The sequence below is a fragment of the Centropristis striata genome, chromosome 1 (genome assembly GCF_030273125.1).
Source record: "Centropristis striata isolate RG_2023a ecotype Rhode Island chromosome 1, C.striata_1.0, whole genome shotgun sequence".
NCBI classification, from domain to species: domain Eukaryota; kingdom Metazoa; phylum Chordata; class Actinopteri; order Perciformes; family Serranidae; genus Centropristis; species Centropristis striata.
In genome coordinates, this window is record NC_081517.1 from 35,951,706 (window position 1) to 35,977,167 (window position 25,462).

General features: G+C 38.1%; 1 protein-coding gene across 2 annotated transcripts in view; it reads right to left on the reverse strand.

Annotated features, from left to right (window-relative positions):
• Window positions 1-22,312, reverse strand: part of LOC131977102 (inactive rhomboid protein 2-like) — a 34,589-nt gene extending 12,277 nt beyond the window's left edge. Inside the window, exons 1-10 of one of the 2 annotated variants that reach the window (XM_059340313.1) lie at window positions 22,165-22,257; window positions 16,467-16,524; window positions 9,050-9,199; window positions 4,761-4,915; window positions 3,634-3,817; window positions 2,416-2,637; window positions 2,095-2,223; window positions 1,520-1,626; window positions 453-671; window positions 46-157 (exon numbers count right to left, since the gene is read on the reverse strand). In XM_059340313.1, the coding sequence (XP_059196296.1) occupies window positions 46-157; window positions 453-671; window positions 1,520-1,626; window positions 2,095-2,223; window positions 2,416-2,637; window positions 3,634-3,817; window positions 4,761-4,915; window positions 9,050-9,187 (1,266 nt within the window). In that variant the 5' untranslated portion in view covers window positions 9,188-9,199; window positions 16,467-16,524; window positions 22,165-22,257. Of the gene's footprint in view, window positions 1-45; window positions 158-452; window positions 672-1,519; window positions 1,627-2,094; window positions 2,224-2,415; window positions 2,638-3,633; window positions 3,818-4,760; window positions 4,916-9,049; window positions 9,200-16,466; window positions 16,525-22,164 lie in introns of both variants that reach the window. The other variant, XM_059340312.1, reaches the window with a different exon arrangement.
• Between the last annotated feature and the right edge of the window lie 3,150 nt (window positions 22,313-25,462).

A 25,462-nucleotide genomic window follows, 5' to 3' on the forward strand; every position in this document is an offset into this window, starting at 1 on the left:
GTCAAAAAACGGCAAATTAACATAAAAGTTTTGAGCTTCACTCACCAGTTCAGATGTAGAATGTTGTGCAAACCCCACAGGGGCGAAACCGTATGTACAACAGGCCAACAGAGTGATGACAATATGGACAAATGTGATCCAGTAGGAAAAGTAGGGCCTAAAATACACAGCAGCGCATCACTTTTAATCAGGTGAAAATCAAGACTACACCACACATACTGTCAGTCCTGGTGTCAAACATCATATTACAGGGTAGAAATATGTCTTCAATCATACATATCTTCCTAAAGCCACTCTACATTATACCCCTAAAGATAACTATAGTTTCACGTCGTTTTATTGTTAACAGTGCCCCCAAAAATGAAATGGAACAGACAACTAGCTGATTTTACTGATTAGTTTTCTCTCACCGACTGATAGTGACACACAAAAAGCAACTACTCATTCCCAACCTGTGGCTGGGGAAGTCGTCCAGCTGCTTCTGGACGTTGCTGCTGAGGCTGCGTCGGTAGTTTCGGTTCAGCCACTTCCCCACGACGCCCATGCCGTACTGACGCTTGTGTTTGTCAAAAGCAAAGTGCTTTACTTGGGAGGCGATGCGACCACCTCGACGAGGATGACTCTTTTCCTGGGCAGCTGTTGGTGTCCTGGGCGTTCGTGATACGTCCTTACTGGGGTCGGACAAGAGTGGTGGAGGGAGCAGAAAGGTGGAAAGATAAAGCAGTAGATATCAGACGATTGCATTTAAAAGAGAAAGCAAGTAAAATAGTTTGTGCATGACTATAACTTGTCGATTCTGCTACAGTTTGCATAGAGAAGTTGTAATGTAGTTGACCGATAAGGGAATCTTAATCTTGATCTCTAAAGCCATACCCTTTTGGCAGACCTTAATCTTCATATTCAATAACATTTTGATGACTCCACAACACACAAGCTGGTTTTAAAGGCTTTTGAAAATTGCCAAAATGACACCATTTATCATAGCCAGAAACTGTAAAAAAACAAAAATATTGCTGGATTTAAAATGTCCTACTGTCCTTGAAATACTCATGTGTGACCGTCAGGAAAAGTAACCAAATATATGCTTAAAATATGAATATTTCATAAATATTACACATTATAGGACAGGATGAGACAGGTAGCAAGTAGTGGTTGCAAAAATGTAAATAGATCAATATGTATAGTGTGTTGTTGCCAGTATAAGTAACACTTAAAATAAATTATAATTGTATTTATGGCTTTATAATTGTGTTATACTTCATAAAAGCCATTTTGAGTGATACCTGCTTCTAGCCATGATTTTCACAAAGGTGTGGGTAACTGCAGTGAAAAATGAGGCCACAGAGTAAAATGTGTCTGGTAACAAAAATGCCCTGAGGCGACTAGGAGTTCAGGAGGTTAATAGCTGGAACAAAGCATTTGAGTGTGCGTAAGTAAGAATTACTGACTATTCTTACACTCTAGGACTATAAGAGCATCAGTGACACCAGCTCATTGACTTTCAGTTGGATTTACTCACAGGCTTGGAAACTTCTGGTCAGGCTCGATGGGACCAAAAGCTGCAGACATGGGAGGCGATTCAAATACGTCATCAGCCATAGAGTACATCTCATCATGGGCATCAACCTGTGAGAGGTAATAGAAGTCAGAGAAAAGGAAGAGAAAGTGCAGGATGAAATTAATTCGCAGCCCAGCCTCATATGTGTTTAGACAATAGAGTCCTGTTCCTTTTGTAGCAGAATCAAGGAGGAAATACAGGACATCTGAGATGATGAGCAGCTTCTGAGCTACAGACATTTTGTTTTCTAATAGGTTTTTACATATAAAAGGTTATATAAAGGTGAATATTAGTTTATTAGATATTGATGTGAGGAAGAAAAGAAGGGTAAAAACAGAAGAAAAGTGTGGATGCCGTTAACAGGAGACAGCTGAGAGATTAGCAGTGAAAGTAGAACACAGTGGAAGGGGAATTGTGACTGTGACAAACAGGAAGGGAAGGAAGTAAGAATTGAAAAAAAGCTGAATAAAGTTGCAGCAAAGAGAGAATGGCTGACAAGGTGCAGACAGGAAGATAGAGAAAGAGTGGCTGCTGACCTTGCTGAAGAAGAGCGATTCTGATGCATCTGCAGAGTCCACGGTGTCCTCATCCATCCAGCTGGGCCTGACAAAGCTCCTCTTGGGGAAACTGCGACCTGTTTGGGAGCCTGTCAAGCCGCCGTGACCCTGAAAAACATATGCACCGAGTCATTTTACACGTGCACAATCTCAGATGAACTCTACTTAGAAATACGGTAATAATAATTTAAACATTAAAGGTATGTTGTGTAATTAAAGTTGCTGTAGAATAAGTCAAACTTCCCTATCTGGAATACACCCACACCCACACCCACACAGGTTTCCTGGTACCCCACTCACCCTGATCAGGTTGGATGCAGCTCGGATGCTCATGCGAGCAACGGACTCCCTCTTACGCCTGGGGAAGCGGCTGTACCCGGAGCGCTGGCTGGTGAAGGAGCTGAGGGAGGTAACGCCCGGCGTGACCGGACCTCCCTGAGCAGTGTGGGGCGTCCTGGGGGAGCGACCGTCCATCTCATCTGGGCAGCGAAAGGCTCGCCCACGTGCCAGGGGATCCACAATCTAAAGAAAACAGAAATTAAGGTAATCCTTTGGTCAAATTCTTAATCTTTACCATGGCATTAGTATAACATTGGCAAAAACCTACTAGACTTCTGAGTGTGACAAGTTGAGAAAGAGCTGCTTTATAATGATTTGTTTTCTCTGATGTTTGAGGACAAATGCAATCACTCCTTCCCCAAGTTTTTAAAAATGATTGCATTGTAAATGGGGCTACACAGTGGTGGTGGTGGTAGCACTCTTGCCTCACAGCAAGAGGGTCACCCGTTCAACTCTGGCCTAAAAATAAAATAAAATAAAATAAAAATAAAAATAAATAAAATAAAAAGGATATCTTTAATGGGTTGAAAATAAAAGAAAGACTTGCTCTTGTGCATGTATGTCTGAATGAACATGTATGTAGTGCAAAATGAGAATGAAAAAAAACCCAATGCTGGTCAATGGAAATTCCCCTTGGTCTTCAGATTATGAGCAAATGTGTTGGCTCAAGATAAAGAACGAAAGAAAAATTAAACAACGGATGATGAGTAGATGAGTAAATCTGTCTGGCGGGGACTGAATGGAGGGACAGGATTCATCTGCGGCACAGATGGCCCGTACAGCAGCACTCTACTTTATTAAAGCCAGAAACATTTTTCCTTCTCTGCTCACAATCTCCTTCTCTTACCATTGATTTTTCCTCCTGTCCTTCCAAAAAAACCTTTCAGTGTCAAAACTTTAAATCATTAATACTAATATAAGTTGGCCGGTTATGAAATTGAGTGGAAAGTAAAAACATCACATAACTCAGAACCTGCTAAGTCTCATCCTGTTTCTTTTTGCTGTCTGCGTTACTTATATATGTACATGGTAGGATATTGTAATCTATTCATGCAATAGGATAAGGATAGTAAAGATGTTTCTAAATAAATTGTGTTGAATAAAACCTTAATCAGGATGTGAATGAATGGATGGATTGGAGGTTGCAGTAACTGTACACCTCTCTTGAAAGCAGAGTACCTTGGGCATCTTAGCTGTGGCTGGTGAGTTGGGGCCCTGGTCGATGCTGGAGGCCGTGTCAGGCTCTCTATACTGGGGCTTCAGCTTGCCGTAGCGCTGGCTGCAATGACGCAGGCTCTTCCTGTGCCATAGCTGCTGCTTGGTCTCACAGTCTTCCCCCACCCCAAACCACTGGGCTGTATTCCTTCAGGTACAGAAAGAAGAAGGTGGCCTCAGTATCACAGAAAACAAATAAAAAGCATCTGTTCATGACACTTTTGGGACATTTTGCTTATGAAACCAGTACAAAACAACTGACAAACAGAATTAACCCAGATAGTGAACATAATATTTGTCTTTTGTATCTCTAACTCTGTTTTGGATTGAGTTTTTATTACTATTTTATTTTATTGTTTTTACTGTTTTTAGTATTTTATTCTTTTATTGGTTTTTATTTATACCCAGTTGTGTATGATTTATTCTATTTTAATAACTGTACAGCACTTTGGTCAACTGAGGTTGTTTTTAAATGTGCTCTATAAATAAACTTTGACTTGACTTGACTTGACAAGAACAGTTTTGAAGGAAGTTTGTGTAAATGTTATTTCCTGTGAATACTGTATTAGAGATATGTTTTCTTGTGATCTTCAGGGACTTTTGATATAAATCCATATCTGCATTATGCTTATTTTATTTAATTAGATACATGCCTTATAAGGTTCTTGTTTTTGACAATTCTGTGTTAGGACTCCCTAATGTTTATATCTTTAATAATAACCTAAAATTTTACAAAAAACAGTTTAATTTAGTTATCTTCACAGAAATGGATGAAATGCTGGACTATCGGCCAAATATAGAAATGCATAGAAAGATAGTTTTCTTATACCCCTTAAAATCAAATCGACGAAACCCGCCTGTGACATTTTGGTGACCGTTAGTGAGGGTCGGGACCCCAGATTGGGAACTAGTGGATTATCTGACGCTTTAGGGTGAATGACATGTAGGGAACATCACTGGTGAAAAGTGCTTTGCTGATTGTTGTTTTTTACAAGCTCATGACGTTCATCCATTAACTGTGTGGTCTTGACTCTCAATAGCAACCTGAATGTGTAGCAATATGAACAAAAATAATAAACTCTTCATCTTACCTGCGGATGCTTTGTGACAGCGACTGTTGTCTTCCAAACTTTGCCCTTCTGTCTCTGAAGGAGAAGCCTCCCTCTCCTGCTCCATCTCTCATGCTCTCTGACACTGAACCCGTTGCTTGACCACTCATGCTTTTTTTCAGGGACGGTCGTAGTGGCTGACCAAAGGAAAGGAGAAATACAGTACATCTTTTTTTGTCAAGATATAATGAATAGTGTCTACACAGAATGGAAACAGTCGTAAGAACAATACAATCATCTTAGGAAAGCAGCAGCAGTGTGGATAGTTATGGACGCCTACAGTACTTTACTGGCCAATTATCAGAAAAAAACTAAACTTATCACTGCAGGACTGCCAGGAGCACCTCTAACGAAATTAGTATTAAATCACAGTACTTTTAATCATGTAAGAAAGTAATTAAGTAATTATTGTTATGAATGCAATTCTCAAGGTCAGTGCGAGACTAAATCTCAGGATTGAGATATTTGTATTGAGTGAATGTTTAATGTGTCCAGTCAATATTTTTCAAGGTGGAGGATAGCTAAAAGGGCTCTACTCTCTTAAACACCTACTTGTGTATGCTTTTTATAGTGTTGTTCAATAATATTGGCCGCAGTGAATCCTGTGAGAGTCCATTATCTTAACCTGCAGCGACTCTGCAGTCGGTGAGGCTAATTGTGTTGTCATTCTGTGAGGTAATGGAAGCAAGCTGTAAGTGAGCCATATGTTCAGGTTCTGGCTACACTTGTGGAGATACGGGGGAAACACTGTTTCTGCCACTGTAAAGCCGTTATCAAGATGACAAATGATTGCACATATAAATTCCATGATCTGATATTTTATCCAAGATTTGTGCACTTGAATCTCTCTATAGGCTTGACAGAAAAGAGCCTAGATTAATGGCTTTATAAATGGTGTGTTAGTTTTTTTGTTTTCCGGTTGAACTAACAATAACAGCACACATAGAATTATACCTTGCAAATTTCCTTTCACAATTTCCTTTCCAAATACAGTATTATTAAAATTTGTCTTCATCATGGAAACACTGCGGTTAGTAGCCTGAGTGTGGGGCCTCTTTCTGCTTCTTCTTTTCTCTCTTATACAGCACACGCCCAAATCACACTTTATTTGCATGTTCATAACACTCGTTGCTCTTTAGAGACAGTTTAAGTGCAGCATGCTCAGTTTAACTCTGATGGTCTTGTACTTTGTGTGGCTGAAATGCCATAGCTTCTGCTATAGGCCTGAGGTTAACAGGGGGAAATGAATGGCCTTGTGCCCATAAACTCCAGGGCAGCTGTCCAAAACAAATGGCAAATTCAGAGAAAAAGAATGAGAGCATGCTATCCCATTGACATGTTTTAATACATTTTGAACTTGGACTGCTACATGTCTTTTCTTGTCATTCCTATGTATATGCAAACTCTGAGTCAAATGATTAGTAAGTATGGCTTCTCCTTCAAAAGAGTCCATCAAACCGAGTGAGCTAAATGAGTTGCATTAACATGTTGTGAGGAAGTATCAAAAGCCTTTTTCTGAATTGACGTAATTGACGTATAATCACCGCTGAGCATGTTTTTATCCAGATTCAACCTTCTGATTGCACTTTAAATCGGCATACTGAGTTAATTAAGACCCCAGTTGATATGAAAAAAAAAAAAGACTGATCGGTTTAGAGTTTTTTAACAATTATTTGAATATTCAACACTACACTGACCACTTAATCATTGGTAGTTATTGTTATAGGAATTGTTCAGAGTGACCCTTCAATAAAGACAGTTGGATTCAGAGTATCAAAGTTTAAGTTGAATTTAATTAAAGTCTTGTACAAGAGGAGCGTTTAAATCATGCAACACAACGAGTAAGTTTACAGAGAAAAAGGCTCACATGATAGTCAAAACTATTGGCTTATATACCTCCTATAGTGGGAGGTTTCCAACGTCTAGCTGACCTGTCCGACACAGATGCTGTTATTCTCAGTTCCCCAAAGTCAAAGGTACGGTCAGCAGAAATACGTCTGACCCGTGTCTGACTCCCCGTCATGTGTACTTCCCTTTATCTTAACATATAGTTCAGTGACTCTCAACTAGGGGTGTGCCATATCGTATCGTTCACGATAATACCGGTATATTTTTTTTATGGGTAAAAAAAATGCATATCACGATATTGGCAACATGACCTACTTCTTGACAAAGTGGCATAAGGATTTCCTATTAATTACCTAGACCTTGGCGGCCCGCCAGAGTCTCTTGTGCTGCTCTAACGTCACATTTCAAGCTACTGAAAGTATATCTACACTATTCATAACATAAAGTTATTTTGCGTTGTGTCTCTGCTCAGCAGTGTCTGTCACCCGTCAGTCAGTCTAAACCCCGACCCACCTCTCAGTCCTCCTCCAAGACATGCGCACGCATTCACACACACACACTGAATATACCGAGCTGCCCTCCCACTGCGCTTCAAAACAAGCACCTACCTGTCTGTAATGTATCAGTCCCGTCCCCTCTCTCTCTCTCTGTGCGTCTGCGTGTGCGTGAGCCGATCTAAATACTGTCAACATGTCCTGTCAGAGGTCCAAATGGTCCAAACACACTGTTGCATTGTGCCGTTCGTTAGCCGCGAGCTAACATTAGCTAACAATTAAAGTTGTTTTAATCACAAAAAGCTACTATTAGTTCCTGTCGCTTCACAAATGCAGCTTTCAAAATAAGAGCACAGAATCCACCACAGAAATTACAAGAAGACTGTCAAAATAAGATGCCTTAAATAAAACATAGAAGAACCTTTATTCTCCTTTACAATAATTAATTAAAATAGGCAATGATGTGTTTGTGAGGTGTTTGCTCACATTTAGCTCTCAAAGTGGACGAGATTGATCACATTGTACTATAAAATGTACAAAATTTTCTCCCAGGGGGCCCCCAGACCCCCTAGAAGGTTATTTTTTATTATTATTCACTAATACTCAAGTAAGTAATTTTTTTGTATTTGGCAACTGTTGAGATTTGCAATTTACACTACATTTAGATTTATGATTGAATTTTATTTTGTTGTACAATTTTTATTTATTTATATGGACTACAAAATAATTTTCTATATATTTTTCAGTATTTTTGATATCGTCAAGAATATCGTTATCGCGATAATACTCTGAAATATCGTGATATTCTTTTAGAGCCATATCGCCCACCCCTACTCTCAACCTTTTTGAGTCGCGACCCCCAATTTAACATGCATGTTGTCTGTGACCCCCGCTCACTCAGAATTTCACGCGCACAGTTCAGATCAAAAAAAGACACAAAATGACCCAAAAAATACATACAATTAGGCAAAAAAGGACTCAAATTGACCACAAAATGACCACAAAAATACACAAATTGACCAAAAAAGACACAAAATGCCCAAAAAAAGAAACAAAATGATCAAAAAGACACAAATTGTCTAAAAAAAGACACAAAATGACAAAAAAAAGACACAAAATGACCAAAAAAGACACATATTGACCACAAAATGATAAAAAAAAAAGACAAATTGACCACAAAATGATAAAAAAAAGACACAAAATTACCAAAAAAATACATTAAATGACCAAAGGAATAAAACACATTAACACACGAACACTTTAACACTGTGGAGACAGAGCTGACTTCCAAAATGATTTGGCGACCCCCAGAAATCATCTCACGACCCCAATTAGGGTCGGGACCCCAAGGTTGAGAATAGCTGATATAGTTAACCTTATCTAGCCTGCCAGCCTTTAGCAGAAACACTGGTCTGATGTAACCCAAAGCCAGTGCCTCTACATGCAGCAGACAGGGACATATTTGCTTAATATGATTAAAACGTTGGAAAAACCCCAGATTAATACAAATTTTTACAACAGTTATAACATCAATGGGGAAGTGAAAGAAAGAGTCTTGATTCATTTTTGATGATTACTTTGTTTTTTGCTTGATGCCTCCTTCATTTTTTCCAAATCTTACTCTATAAACAAAAGGCTGATGTTTTGTTTACGTAACATGTCCATTGGATTGAGAGGTAAAAACAGTAGAAACGGTGAACTTTATTGCAGTCATGGTCAGCAGCAAGCTGTTATCCTGCTCTTTGGGGTTATAATGTTATTAAGAAACAACTCTTAATTCATGATTACTGATAGAAATTAGAGGCTAAGAGTGCTTTTTTATTAACACATGCAATAGCAACAGCAATATGGCAGGAAGTGGTTATTCTTCATGATAACACATCTTCTAAGTGACAATCTGGCCGGGAGGGAAAGACAGGGTGAGCTTACCTGTTTTGCAGGGTCGTGGTGCGTCATGGCCTCAGGTGGAGGGATTGCTATTACAAGGCTGGGCGGCTTCTTGCTCTTTAGACGGCTATCTGGCTGACCTCCATTTGGAGGAGGCTCCTCCCCCCCTAGTGATGCCATCCTGTCAGAGTGCTGGCGATAAGAAAATTATAATGAATGTACTTTTAAAACAATAAGACAAAATATATTCCTAACCACCAAGACATGACAAGACATGTTGGTGTTTGCAAACAAAATCTGTGACTAATGTCTATAATTATGATGATAGGGGATGAAATTAAATGCTTCAGCAAAGAAATATGAACTGACGAGTACTGCAAACACACTTTACTAGTAAATATATGTTGATATAGTGTAATGAATTCTATGCTTTAATGTAAACTGGATCACTGAAAATATGAGTGAAAAAAAAGAGAGCTAAAGAGAGCTAAAAATGTTTTTTAAAACTTAAATATTTATTTCTGTACTCTAGACAGCATTATAAATGAGGGGTTGCCCTCAATGATTCCTCGAGAAAATAAATAAAGGATAAATAAAATAAATAAAAAATGCATGAAGTCTTTCTTGTGCCAAATGTTTGCAGTCCAGAGGAGCCAACCCTTTCCTTTATAGACCCACATACCACTCAAAAAGAAAATTATTAGTCTATGTAAACAAACAGTCTCTAAAGACACAGCTGGCTCCCCTCCAGTTTAATCTGCTCAAAAATCATTGCCAACTTCCCTTGCTTTTTGATTGCCCTTATAGGCAATTTCTTAAGTGATCTTTAAAAGGCTCTGCATTCGCATCCAGCAAATGAGAAATGGTGTTATATCAAGGATAGAGACCGTGTCTTGCTTCACAGTGCTTAGGTAACTGATTTAAGTCAATGTAATTATAAAGAAAGGGGCGGGAGGAAAAAGAAGGGGATGTGTCAGCCAGGATGTTTCAATATGAATATGCGCCTAAAAAAGGAATAAATAAACATAGGTGTGTATTAATTGTGTTATTATTAAACAATAATACATTTATGTAATTCCCAACAATGCAAAGACAAACAAGAAAGTGTAAGAGGTTACAAAAGACCTAAAGACTATTTAAATGTACTTTAATTCATTCATTCTCCTTATCCGCTTACCCGCACTCGGGTCGCGGGGGGCTGGAGCCAATCCCAGCAGACATTGGGCGAGAGGCTAACCACTACACCTCCATGTAGCCCCTTAATTAATTTAGATGTATTTACATGTAGTTTACTTTTGATTAAATTAATTAGACTTACTAAATACATTTACTTTTTAAGTGAATTGTAAAGATTTATTTGTCTATAAAAAATATTGAAGTTTCCAACCCTGGAGTGGATGATGTAGATATGTGTATGACATTTGTCATTTTATATTGTAATAGTGCCATGTTAATCGTGATATTATGAGTTATCTTAAAATTAATTTGAGAAACCATTAAGTTATAAAATAACCAGATGCACATGTATTACTTTGTCTCATATAGTGAATTAAATACCTGACAAATCAATGTACTTCATCTCTTTGATGCGAAAACTATTTAATTAAAACACCAAAAGCAGTCCTGCTCACTGATTTGCAGAATTGCCTGCAGAGCAATATTAAAAAGGGAGAACGTATTTGGCATACACCCACAACACTGTACAGTAAAGTATTTCTACTGACTGATCATGTCATGATATATTTGTTCACACAGTACTGTTGAGTAGGGATGGGACAATATGAAAATTTCATGTCACGATTATCCTGGCCCAAATAATTGTGTTTGAGAATATTATGCACATAATCATCAAAATAGGCTTAAAAGTAATTTAATAAGAACAATAAAACATTTTACCTGGCATTGTGTTAAGAGAAAAAACATTGCATCCTCTACCTTTTAAAAAAAATAATAATAATATTTTTTGGATAATGATAATCCCTGTATTCTTTCAATAAGGCTCTATAGTATAGACAACAAGTTCATCAATTGCATCACTATACAACTGCTGACTTCAGAAATACATCCTTAAACAAAATACTGACCAAAGTCCAAATGGCATAGATTATCTCTCACTTTGGAGAGAGAACTTTGGACCTTTTTGTTTAAATAGGATTGAGATACCAAACCTTGAAGTGGAAGGTCGGCATGTTCATTGATGATCGTTGATGATTATCCCGATAATGGAAATTCACCATGATCTACTTATTGCACGCGTTTTGTTTATTGCCATTGAGGATAAAACCATATATTATCCCATCCCTACTGTGGAACCCAACCAGAGACATAAAAATAAATAAATACAATTTCAAATTCAAAATATATTTCAACGGAAATGTTTTTTTAGCTAACTAAATAAATCTGAAATGTATTTTGCAGCACTGAATGTACACACTCGGACCACTAATGAAAAAGCAACTGATACACCAGCTGTTAGGCTGTTGGGGATGACACCCGATGACATCAGATGACAGCAATCAATAGAGCTCCCCAAGGTGGATGGTAATCTATATCCTTTTCCTCTGAAAACAGACTTGCAATTATATTATTGATAGCATATACTGGAGTAATAATGATCGAGTAGCTGAAGCTTCTTCTATTTTTAAATTAATTATAAGCTGCGTTGAATGAGATAATGTGTTTATGTCCGAAACACATTTTACACCCAGCTATTAAAAAGCGAATTGATTGTCACCGTGCCATACAGTCAGTGTTTACAAACAAAACGTCATATTTACTGACTACGTCACATGTTGCTGCACACTTTGGACCACAAAAATAACCCATACACCACATCTGCAGTTGATGTAATAAGGTTCATAACCAGTCTCTCTGTCAGCTGAGGGTCTAAATAATATTGTTAAACTTACTTATCTCCGTCCTGCAGTCTTTACCAATCAGAGTCAACGGCGAAAATACCGGCCAGTCTATTCCTGGAACTAAGAATGTCCTGTAGCATTACACTGAATATTTCCAGAGAAATCAAAGGCATTGCAGGCATAAACCTATAATGACTCAAGCCTTGGCCAACACATCCATTATGTCATTACGGTCTTGAAAGCCTTGGAGTTGTCCTGGAGTTGTGGTTTATAAAATCAATGCGAGACCCTGGGTGTCTGCGGCAGGAATGGCAGCAGCAGGGAAATCTGACACCAGCTCAGTCAATAGCCTAGTTTCCACTACAGAGCTAAGACACAGTTAGACAGGGCTTTACATATTGTTCATGTCACTTGCTTTGCCCCAACCCCCCCCAAAAAACAGCATTTTTTGTAGTGCCTTTATGCCAATAGGGGTGTATATTTCAATCCTTCCAACGATCTGTTCAATTACGTGTGATAAATATTTCAAGCTTGGGCAGAAAGCCTGATTCAGTCCTCTCGAGACAGAGAGGAGGCTACTGGCAATCGAGCCTGTGGTTTAGTGGAGTAGTGGGCAGGGGCTGGAACCCACCCACTTAGATAATGAAATAGCTAGGAATTTAGCTAATGGACAGAGTGCTCAAGCGGCGGGTAGACTGTTGCTGATCATAGCCTATCAATGTAGACAAGCAGTACTACACATAACTAAGGGGAGTGGATGACAAATTGTATCCTCCAGAGGGAAGATAACAGCAATAGAAACCTACAGAACATAAAGGCAATAACCAGGCACAGGGATTATTGTTTTTTAAGATTTTATCAACAAATGTAAATATTGATACTCAGCTGATTTCAAAATGCTCTTGGCTATTTATTTATGTTCATTAACTCCTTATTTAAATGGTCAGTAATTGACTGATACTTGACAAACAGTAATGTTTATTTAAGTATTTATTTTTATTCTTTATTTTCAAAGTTTTCATTTCTGGAATCGGTTAACAATCATTCTTTTTATTGATGTTGTGTTTTTACTGAAGTGTTGTTGTTTTATCTCACTTCATGTAATTGTTGTGTGTTTTGCATGAATTTTTATAGCCGTGTCGAAAGACAAATTTCTGCTCTGTTGAACAGACAATAAAGATATATTCTATTCTATATTGTATGTATAATGTATGCATTTAAAAAAAATATTATTTAATACATTATTTGATTAAGAAAGCAGCTTTCAGAGTACTTTTGCAAAGTCATATTGGTGTATAAAATCAGTGCATAATTGACATTGAAAAGGTCTATTTTCATTCTAATTTAGTCACAGTATCAGCCGCAATAGTGGTAACCAGTGAATTTTTCCCCTCCTAAATCTGTATCGGTCTCAAAATCCTGGATTGGTCGGGCTCTAATTTTCACATTTATTTACATGAACGCTGGCCTTAATCAGGAGTACAATCTGGACGAGTGCCATTCGTCTGATAAACATACAGAGCTATATACAAGGGAGGAGAGAGGGAAAGATAAATTGCTCAGCCTTAGCGTGGTTATTACGAAAATGTATTGTTGAATAACACAAACCAAGCAAAGCAAAGCAAAACCAAAATGCATTTGTTTTTCTTAGTGTTATCAAATTAAGTGGTCCTCCAAGGAGAGAACAACATGGTCAGTGGCTTCAGGAAAATTGAGTTTAAAACCTCCGACATGGAGCATGGAGATGTATCCAATAAACAGCATGCAACTCAGTCACGAGTGTGTATAAATGGCATCTGTTGTTATGTGGCACACTCCAGGTAATGAGATAATTTTTAATGGACCAATTCTTGATGAGCTAATTTAATATTCTGATTATCTCATTGACCACAGCAGCACCTACAAATGGGAGAAAAAAATGGTAAACAGCTCCATAACACAGGCAGAAAACTGAGAATGAGACACTGGTATTGAGCATCAAGCCTGTTCTGACATATGATCTGATAAATATCAGCAGCAGGAAACCTATGTAAAGAATGAGTTATCATTACGAAATCCATGACTATGATATTCTCCAGCTGTGTCTGTGTGTCAGCTGGCAGTAGCAACATAAGGGCATATTTGCTAAATTAATATGTCATGGATAATTTTCCTCTAATCATTAACCATCTGAGCATCTCTCTCATGTACTAACCACATCAAGCTAATGTGATGTTTAATTTTCAAATGTAACAAATGAGTACTGGGGAGATTACATACGGTATGTCATGCTCCACTTGAATTACTATAACTATGGCAGGAATTGAAAGATGGAAGTCAAATTAAGTCCAGTTTAAGCTTGAAGAGAAGTAAAAGTATAAATATATAAGTATATATGCGGTCATGGAAAAAATGATTGGACCATTGTTTTCTCTTATTTCTTGTTCATTTTAATACCTGGTACAACTAGTACAAAAGTACATTTGTTTGAATGTAAATCTAATGATAACAAAAATAGCTGATAAGAGTTTAATTGAGCTCATGTCTAGCCATTTTCAATGGTTTTCTTGATAATGATTTTGGTTAAGACAAGAAATTGAAGAAAACAATGGTCTAATCATTTTTTCCATGACTGTATGAAAGCAGCTTTCTGAGTACCTTCCCATAGTCATATTGGTCTATAAAACTGTGCACAACCAACATTGAAAAGGTCTATTTTCATTCTAGTTCAATAACTGAAAGCGAAAGAAAATGGAAAATCCCAGGAAAGACAATTGAAATGAGAGATTCCCCATCATCAAATGTGTAGAGTGAACCTGTCAGCTCACTCACTGCGGTCTCAGATCCCAAAGAGTTATGAGTCAGAGCAAGGAAGAGGCATGTCCACAATGACATCATCCATAGCTAATGAAATCACATGACACAACAAGTGTCTGTTTGCCTCTTTAGCTCCAGACAATTCATTGATTCATCTACACAGTTCACCACTTGACCATTATTAGTAAGACTGTACCCCCACCACCAGCACCACCACCACCACGTGTTTGGTGAAATCACGTGTCCCTCTGAGAGTGTGTCACCATGGTTTAGTCTCTTCCCCTCCGAGAGAAGCCTGCCCGGAGCATGTATCACTGTGTTTGTTTGTGAGTATTCCCATTTGACCGATATGTACAGCAGTATTATTCACTATTTAGACCGGCTGGACTCTGCTCATTCACTCAGAGCTGATAGTTTTGGAAACATGCAACACGTTGCAAATGCAGTCTGGACAAATTTCCCCCATGCATAATAACCCCATACACAAGCAGTATGTAGGGGTGTAGGGAAGATATCATGTTTTATTTCATTTTATCGCTCCACTCTGACTACACAGCAGTTTATCCACTCCACATTGGCCAGGCACACTTTGTGAGACTTACTGTATTGTAAGTGTAGGCAGCCCCTGACAAACATGCCGAGGGTACAAGGGGGCATTTCCAGGGTTGAGGCTAGATCATTAAACTAGATTTGTGATACTCAAGAGATGGTTAGGGCTAGGTATTGACCTTGAATGGTTTAGGTTATAGGCACTGACCTTGAAAGGGTTATGCTTAGGCATTATTCTCAAAATGGTTAAGTTTAGGCATTAACTGTGAAATCGTTACAGTTGGACACTGACTGTCAGGCAGCGAGTCTTGTGAGAGTTTTTGCAAAACTAGGGTTGCCATCAAGAAACAACCCTTTTTCAGGCATGTCTACATTAGCTTAATAAAATGGTCTTAAATGTGGTTGTATTGTTTTTGATAGTGTAGAAACACATGCTGACTGTAAAAGACCAATACTTCATACTGGGTTGTATCAGATTTAAACTACTATTATCATGGAAGCTTTAGGTAGAACTACAGCTTAATACTTTCTGTTTATTGTGTTAAAACATTACATCAACTGTACCTACTTCGAAAGAAACCAAACTCTTTCACTCGCTGTATATTTTTGGCATTCTTCTCACATCTGAGCTCAGGGACTTGCTGAGAAACTACACTATGCGCCTCCACACTACAAAGCTTGTTGATGCAGCTTACTGTGTGGAGAAAAGAGTGAGTCTGCCTGAACTTAAGTGTTGTGTGCGCCAAGCTCAGTTCTTTTTTCTACTTTTCCATTTTAAGCATTTACATGACTTGCCAGAGAAACTTGTAGTAGTTGAGAAAGCTTCAAATCTACATTATGGGTGACAGTAACCAAGATCTAAGACAAGTGTTAGCACTTACAAAGGAAGCTTTCATCTTCAAGCTTTATAAAAGCATTAATGGTGGTGTTTGACATTTTACATGCTAGTGCATTTAACACTTGTGTACGTGATAATAGAGACCTCAGTTGCACAACACAACATCCTTCCTTTTGTCTCAGAAACATGACACTTTCCTTATTCAGACTCTTTTCACCTACAGTAATCACAGACATTTCCCTGAACATAACTGTGAACTGTACAGTGACAATTCAACACTGAATGAGTCATTTTGAGATCATGATTATGAGCAAGTTTCTCATCATACTGTGCATGTCCACAACAGAATTAGCTATTGTGGCCAGTGCTTGTAATGGTCTTATTCTGAAACTCTTGGGAGGCTAAATGAGGAACTGACCTTGAGAAATCGGCCTCATCACTTCTTCTGAACACTCATTAAGTTTCCTTTGTGGATCCTGACAAGGAGATATACAAAGCATGTGTAACACTAAGCTGTTGTTTACCACCAGTGTTTTAAACTACTTCAACATGTAATCTCATTTGTACGTCGCTTTGGATAAAAGCATCTGCTAAAAGACATTATGGAATGTTTGTCATATATTTTAATCTGCATGGATTCATGTTAGGCTTTTCACATGTTCCGAGTGCTGTTATGGTTTACCAATACTTGTCTCTCAGAACACCAGAAGAGAACATTTATGCATCGACTCAGCAATCCAAAAATCCATTAAAGATAACTTCACACATGCAATTACTCAGAGGCTTACAGAACAAGTGTGATTAAAATTATGATGCACCAGTGCAGGAGGAGTGGAGGATTAATATCAGTGGGATTTTTAATTAATTCACTATCAACACTGAAGACAGCACAGAGTGTTGAATTCAATACAAGTGATGTTTAGACAATGTTCACACAGACTACGTCTCACACAGTTACTAAGTGTGTGGACAACAAGTGCTAATGTGTGTGGGACTTGATCACACTAACAATTTGAGCTAGAATAGTAACATGAGATATTGTGTATTCACACTGATAGGCAAAAATTTCCTACAGCAAACAAATCTACTATGCAAATTCTTTCAAAAATAAAAACAGAAAAAAGTTAATCTGTGAAATTTTTATTTAGAAGATTAAGATGATTTTGGCATCCCCCGGGTCAGTCCTTCTACACCACAGTCAGTTCAACATTTTCCACTTGACCGACAGTCCTAAAAAAAAAGGAAGTGCTATAATATATTGCAGACTTAAGTTGTGGTTTCCATTCTGATGTCATTTCTCTTTTTCAATCGCCACCTCTTGACTTGAGAACAAAAGTAAGGGGGAGGACTGTGTGTTCAGTCTGCTCATACATTTCCAGTGAAGTTCACAACATTTCCAACAGTCATAAAGTTTTCAATTCCCAAAACATTGCATGATTGCAGTAAACAATCAGATAAATTGAACACTGGGTTTTGATCCCCCAAAACGCTTCTCTTTTTGAAAGTCCAAATCTTTCTAGATTAATCCATGCAGACTTTCTTTCCTGTTTCCATGTTTGACAAACTGAGTTTTTCCTATCCCTCTCAACAAACTGAGCTGTTGGAAAAGTCCCATGCTGTAAGGGAAAACCAGAAAGGACTGAGTATAAAAGAGCTTACATCTACATGGCTGTGGGCCAGCTGTCAGCTGGCAGAATGCCTTGAAAACAAAGAGTAGGGTCTGCTTTAAGACCTTTTTAAGATCATAAAAGTCTTTGATGGCAGCAACAAAAGGACATCTTCTTGATAATCTACATACAAACATTATGGACAACATGCTTTATTTGGTCTGCCTGCACTGTTGGTACGAGTTTGAGGTTCAAACTCATCAGGAATGAGCAGGCAGTCATTATGCCTGCAGGAGATTCATCAGTTGAATGCTACTGAAGGCGTAGGAGAGCGTGTGAGTTTCAGTGGTGCCTGTATGTGTGCTTCATAACAGTCAGAGCAACAATCGAAACTGCCCCCTCATTCTTCACTTCCAACCACAATATCTCTTGATGATGACTCTAAACAAAACCGTGGTTCTTTACATATCCCATTACCCATCTTTGGCTCATAATAGCACTTTGGTGGCTCAAACAAATCAATAGTTCCATTTTAAAGCTATTAGAAGAAAGTTATTCAAGTTCACTATGGCAATTGAGCTTAAAAAGGGCATTGGCTTCAACCTAACCATTCCAGAGATAGTTTTAAACGTTGCAACATTTTCCAAGAGTCTGCATGCCCAAACCTGCACATCAGTGAGCTACTATGCAACACCAGAGCAGCAGCCTTGTTCCCAGTCCAATAGCTCCTCACACAAGATGTGACCTAAATAACTAGTGTTCATACAGTGTGACTAGTGTGTACACATAAAACAACCTATTACTACTCGGTCATGTGCCTTCGTGCAACAAGTGCATGCATACATGTGTTTACATTGCAATGTGTCATCCATAACAACCTCTGAGGGCTCTGTCAGAGAAAGTCCTGTCAACTGGCCCAGCCTGGCTGTTAAAACTGAGAAAGACAAAGAAGTGTACTCTCACTCATTTTCACAAATTAGCTGTGGCGCTAGACAGAACATGAGTAAAGACATTTTGTCCCCTTGTGGATCTCACAAGAATCATAGAGGAAAATGAGCAGTTTCTGAGCCACAATAAATGCAAACGGTCAATACATTCCACTCTCTGCACTATTGAGAGCTTTAAAGCAAAGCCAGTATCCACAGAAATCCTTTTAAGGTTTATGAGTCTTTGGCTTTCAAAGCTTTTCTGGAGTGTCCCAATATTTTGAGATAATGTGTCATGCACCATGGAACGAAGGTTGGCATGGGAGTATGGGAAACAAATTCCAACAACCTCGCCAGCAGCTTGATACTCATCTGACTGAAGATTGGTTGTTATTATAAAAAGGGAAAAAGCTAAATGTTTTCTGGGTGTGTCATGGTGTACCAGCTAAAAACAGATAAGATCATGGAAGGAAAGCCGCTAGAGGGATGTGATGACAGAATTAGATTGGGACTCTGTGACTGTCCTTGAATTCAAGTGGACAAGCCAATGTGTTTTCATACTTTAATTTATAAGAGCAGTGAAACTAGATAAACATTACTTAGGCACCATATTCTCGTTAGATTAAATGGACTGTGGTAAAGTGTTGACGGGGAGATAACAGGGAAGAAACCGAAACCTCTGAACAGACTCAGTCTCTTCTACTACACTCTCTTTAATCAAAAGAGGCAACAATCGGTCTTGTAAACCATCTTACTTAAGGACCCTGAAGATCATTGTGTCATTGTAGGAATCTACTACACTTGTTTAGATCCATGTTAAACTCATACTGTTTAGAAGAAGTTGACAAAGCCACCATGATGTCACCCATTGGTTTGTGGACAACTAATTTGAAGCAGGTGGGCATTTTGGCCATCGCCATCTCGGATTTGGAACCAGAAGTGCTAGTTAGTACAAGCTAGCTATCTTGGTTAGCAATTCAAAATTAATCAGCCAAGTTCTTATGGAGTCTTTTAGTACAACCAAATGTTGAACAAGACATTTTTCACGAACTGAAGACACACTGTGAAAGTCAAGGTCAAAGTGTGAAGAGGAAAACACAGTGCACCAACTTAATAGCAACTTGTCAATCACAAGTTAGCCATACCCTAATGTATACCCTGCTTTATTGTCTATTTTACTCTAAATGGGACCATAATTCCCCAAATGAACATCATGCCGTATGAGGAAGACTTGAAACTAGCGATTGAGAACATAAGCTGATGTTTGCTCAGATAAAAAATAAGTGAGATGTAGGGTTATTTTCTCATAGACTTCCATACAACTGGACTTCTTTCTGCAGCCAGTAGAGTTGCTTTCTGCTTGCCCTTAGAAAGAATTGTATGGACACTTTTTAGACATGGAGGTTCCGTTAAATATAAAATTCTTATTTCTAGAAAAATGGTCATTGAAACAGAACTTCCAAATGTGTCCAATTATATCTGTTTGACATGCTTGTTTAAAATTGAGAGAGAGCTGGCTTGCTGATTCTGACATGACCTTTTGCCTGAACTCATGTTACCTTATGGACACAGAATGTAAACCTATAATTTGCACTGGGTCACAGTTTTCCTTTGCACGGTCTGTTAACTCAGTGACAGGTGGTGCAAACGACATGCCAGTTCAACCATTCAGATGCAGCTGTTTGTCAGTTACTGTACAACATAAACCCTGCCTTCTATACTTATACAATATGTTTCCTCTTTTTTCTGCATTGCCTTCACAGCTGCAAAGATAGTATGATGTGCTAATGAAGAGTGCTACCTCTTGTACACAGATGTGAGCACAAACAGTAGATCATATAGGGGTTAATTTTACCTGGGCACTGCATGTATGGGATGACAAAATATTTAGGCTGACATTTGGCTGTTAGTTAAAGTAGAATTTCTCATTTACACAACAGTATAGTAAGCATAACAGCAAACTGAAAGGGCCAACAGGTCTCAAATCAGTAATGTTTTTATACTTTGAATACAATGTTTCCTATGATGTAGTTATCATACAAGACATGGCTGTATTCAATGACTACCAGCACCTTCAGTGTTCCCGTGTCGTGAGTAATTAGAATAAAAGACTGCTATCATTGTAAATCAAAATAATGAAAAAACTAAATATCATAAGACAAACACTGCAGTTATGCTGCCATAAGTATTGCAATTCAAATTTTGCCCACTCTGCCTACCTCTGTGAGGGCCTACAGCACTTTGTCAATACATTATTAATAGAGGTGATGCACAGAGCAAGTATCTATATGTCAGTGTTGACCAAAAACGGAAGGGTACTAAATTTCCATTGAAAAGAACTTAGTACACTCCACTGCAACAAACTACAAACCACCAGCCAATGCATCTGCAATAGCTGGTAGCAAAGGAGGTAAACTCACAAACACAGATTAACATTGACCTACATTTTCAACCAGTTTACACGTTTTAGAAATTAACTTACAATTCCCTCAATGTAACGAGATTGCAAAAACGGGTTGCCAATTTTATGAGGACTCCTACACATATTTCTGACTGAGACCAAAGACAGATTGTGATAAGGCTTATCCTCACAGACCCCTCTGAGAGCTGCTAGTAGACAGAAACTAGTACAGAATTATCTGCATTTGGTGTAGACACAACTGGCGTTAGTTGACTGTATGTACCTGGTCAACTAGACGTCCAGGCTTTAACTATGTTTTCTTGATGTATTGTGTTTTTCTGTGTTTGCCTGTATGTTGTTTTATACCCTTGTAAAGCACGTTGTGGTTTGCTTTTCCTGTGAAAAGCGCTTTATAAATAAAATGTACTTACTTACTAAAACAAGTTATTCCCACATTTTGTGCCTGCATTAATTTTAAAGCAGCAATTGAATGAACTACTGGGATGTCTATATACAGTAAACGCCATATTGTAAATAAAAATACATATAAACTGTATGTTTTCTTAACTTTCACCAGCAATGGTGCCGCTTCTTGCTGGTAATCTTCTAAAAAAAAAAAAGGTGTAATTTATTTACGTCATAATTTATAGCTAGATGATAATGTCAGGTTCCTCGTTAAACACCCTGTCGGTGAACACTCCCTCTTAGATTCTTTGAAAAACAAATGGGAGGGGTGTAACAACAAATGGATTTGTCGGCACATGGTGACTATACTTAACTTCACATGGATTAACAGGAGGAAATTTGAGACGAATCACGGTATTCGTGTATATTTGTCCCGGCGGGCTGGAGCAACAAAGGGCTGGCTTGTCGAGACGTGCTTTCAGCGGCGCGTCTGACGTTAACGTCGGATGAAAACGCCTAACACTGTAAATGTCATTTTGATGTGTTTTTAACTTTAAAAAATACTTTAGTTCACACATAACCACATAATACCAAAACTTCCTTTATCAGAGTACATATACGCGGTCGTTTTGAGATATCTGACATGTTTTAATTTAAAAAAAAAAAAAAAAAACCTCGATAATGGCCGTTGACTCAAAACAGTTTGAGTTAACTTTTAACGGCTTTAAACGGCTCCAGAAACAAACGTTAAGATGTGAAGAGTATCGGTGTACTCACCTCCAAGAAGAAATAACTAGGTTGTTATTCATTAGCAGAGGGTTTAAGTCCAAATACTGTCAGCTACTATCCACCAGTGTGTCACTACTTCCCTCTTTCTCTCTTCCAACATCCTTGACTGCAGCTCCACGGAGGAGCAGGGGGCGGAGTTACGACTTATCGTATCCACAGAGGAGGCGAGCTGGGCCCGGGCCAACCCTCAACAGAGAGCCGGCAAGTGGAACACAGTAGCCTACTCATCGTTAGTGATTAACTCCTGCACAGTGCACACACAGGTACTGCATAAGTAACGGTGGTGAAATGTTACTAAGTACTTACTCAAGTACTGTACAATTACAATAGTGAGTACTTGTACTTTACTTGAGTATTTCCATTTTATGTAACTTTATACTTCTACTCTACTACATTTTGGTGGCAAATATTGTACTTTTACTCCAGAACATTTAGCTGCCAGCTTTAGTTACTTTTCAGGTCAATATTTAACATGAAAAAAGACAATCAATTAAAAACGCATTTTTTATAAATTCAAACAACTAAGGTATACTACGTATTTAAACAGTAAAATGCTGCTCATGTGAATGCATCAAATATAATAATCTAGACTAACAAGTGGGGCCATTCTGCATAATGAGTACTTTTACTTTTAATAGTTAAAGTACATTTTGATGCTGCTACTTTTGCACCTTTACTTAAATAAATAAGCAGGTTTTTTTTTTTTTTTACTTATAGTGGAGTAATTTCACAACGCGGTTTTACTTTTACTTTAAAGGGATCTGAATACTTGTTCCCCCACTGACACTTAACTGCACGTTTCTGTTTAGTTCACAGAGGTGATAGTTTGCTTATACAAATGTCAGTATCCAGACTGTGTTTTTTTTTTATTACTTTGCTACTTCTAAGCAATTCTATAGAAAGAAATGCCCCTGTAAGGATAGTACAGTTTCTCAGTAGGCTACATATTTGCTCGTCTTATATGTATGTATGTATATGTAAGTAAAGAAAGGCCATTATAATCCAAATGTTACAAGCAACTGAATGTCATAATGTGAAATTCAAGTTGTTTTGTTTCTAGCATTTAAATTTGAGCAGTACAGTATGAGAAACTTGTTTCTCTGACCTGGTGTGAACTTTTAGGTTTAAAACTACAGTTGAAACCAGAAGTTTACATACACCATATAAAAAGACACATATGCTTTTTTTCTCACTGTCTGACATGAAATCAGTCACTTTTCCTGTTTTAGGTCCGTTAGGATTACCAAAATTATTTCTATTTACTAAATGCCAGAATAATGAGAGAAGGATTTTTTTATACAATTTTTTATTACTTTCTTCAAAGTCAGAAGTTTACATACACTAACATTATTATGCCTTGAAACAATTTGGGAAAGCCCAGATGATGCTGTCATGTCTTTGGAAGCTTCTGATATGTTTATTGACAACATTAGAGTTAATGAGAGACACACCTGTGGATGTATTTTATGGCACACCTGAAACACACTGCTTCTTTGTGTGACATCATGGGAAAGTCCAAAGAAATCAACCAAAATATCAGGAAGAGAATTGTGGACTTGCACAAGTCTGGTTCATCCTTGGGTGCAATTTCCAGATGCCTGAAGGTGCCACATTCATTTGTTCAAATAATTATACCCAAGTATAAACACCATGGGAATGTCCAGCCATCATACCGCTCAGGAAGGAGACGGGTTCTGTGTCCCAGAGATGAACGTGCTTTGGTCCAAAATGTGCATATCAACCCAAGAACAAAAGCAAAAGACCTTGTGAAGATGCTGACTGTACCGACATGGACTGAAAGGCCACTCTGCCAGGAAGAAGCCATTACTCCAAAAGAAACATAAAAACGACAGATTTCAGTTTGCAAATGCACACAGGGACAAAGACCTTAATTTTTGGTCTGACAAAACTGTAATCTGTCTTTTTTATGTTTCTTTTGAAGTAATGTCTTCTTCCTGGCAGAGTGGCCTTTCAGCGCATGTCGGTACAGTACTCGTTTCACTTTGGATAATGACACACTCTTACCAGCTTCAGCCAGCATCTTCACAAGGTCTTTTGCTTTTGTTCTTGGGTTGATATGCACATTTTGGACCAAAGCACGTTCATCTCTGGGACACAGAACCCGTCTCCTTCCTGAGCGGTATGATGGCTGGACATTCCCATGGTGTTCATACTTGGGTATAATTATTTGAACAAATGAATGTGGCACCTTCAGGCATCTGGAAATTGCACCCAAGGATGAACCAGACTTGTGCAAGTCCACAATTCTCTTCCTGATATCTTGGTTGATTTCTTTTGACTTTCCCATGACTTGACACAAAGAAGCAGTGTGTTTCATCCACAGGTGTGTCTCGAATTAACTCAAATGTTGTCAATAAACCTATAAGAAGCTTCCAAAGACATGACAGCATCATCTGGGCTTTCCCAAATTGTTTCGAGGCATAATAATGTTAGTGTATGTAAACTTCTGACTTTGAAGAAAGTAATAAAAAATTGTCTAAAAAAATCCTTCTCTCATTATTTTGGCATTTAGCAAATACAAATAATTTTGGTAATCCTAACGGACCTAAAACAGGAAAGGTGATTGTCTGATTTCATGTCAGACAGTGAGAAAAAAAGCATGTGTCTTTTTATATAGTGTATGTAAACTTCTGGTTTCAACTGTATGTGTATATACACACAGTTTCCTCCCACAGTCCAAAGACATGCAGCTTAGCTTTAATGGGTGACTCTAAATTGCCTCTAGGAAAACGTTTAAAACGTTTAAATTGCCTCTAGGAAAACGTTTAAGAATTCAAGGTAACATGCGGTGAGAAAACTTGATAAACAAATGGTTATTTTAATGGCAAAGCATCCATTTAAGTTTGGAAGAAGTCAGTATGAGTTTTTAATTTTAGCTTAATTAATTGTATAGTAGTATGAAGTATGTTTGTGTGAAGTTGTGAAGTATGTTATATAGTAAGTATGAATCGTTTTCTGTCTCTATACGTCAGTGTGGTAGTCTGGTGACCTGTCCAGGGTGTACCCCGCCTCTCGCCCAAAGTCTACTGGTATTGGCTTCAGTCCCCCGTGACCTGAGTTTGGATGACGGATTAAATTTTATATTTGAATTTGTGAACACACAAACAAGTTTTTGAAATGTACTTTTTATGCCCCCGTGTTAGGTTGTCCGTACAACGTTCTCTTAGGCTCAAGGATGCATGTTAAGAATACTGAAAAGCAAAAGTGGACTTTATACAGTGCAAGCTGGTTAACCACAGGACGAGAGATACGAACACAATACATA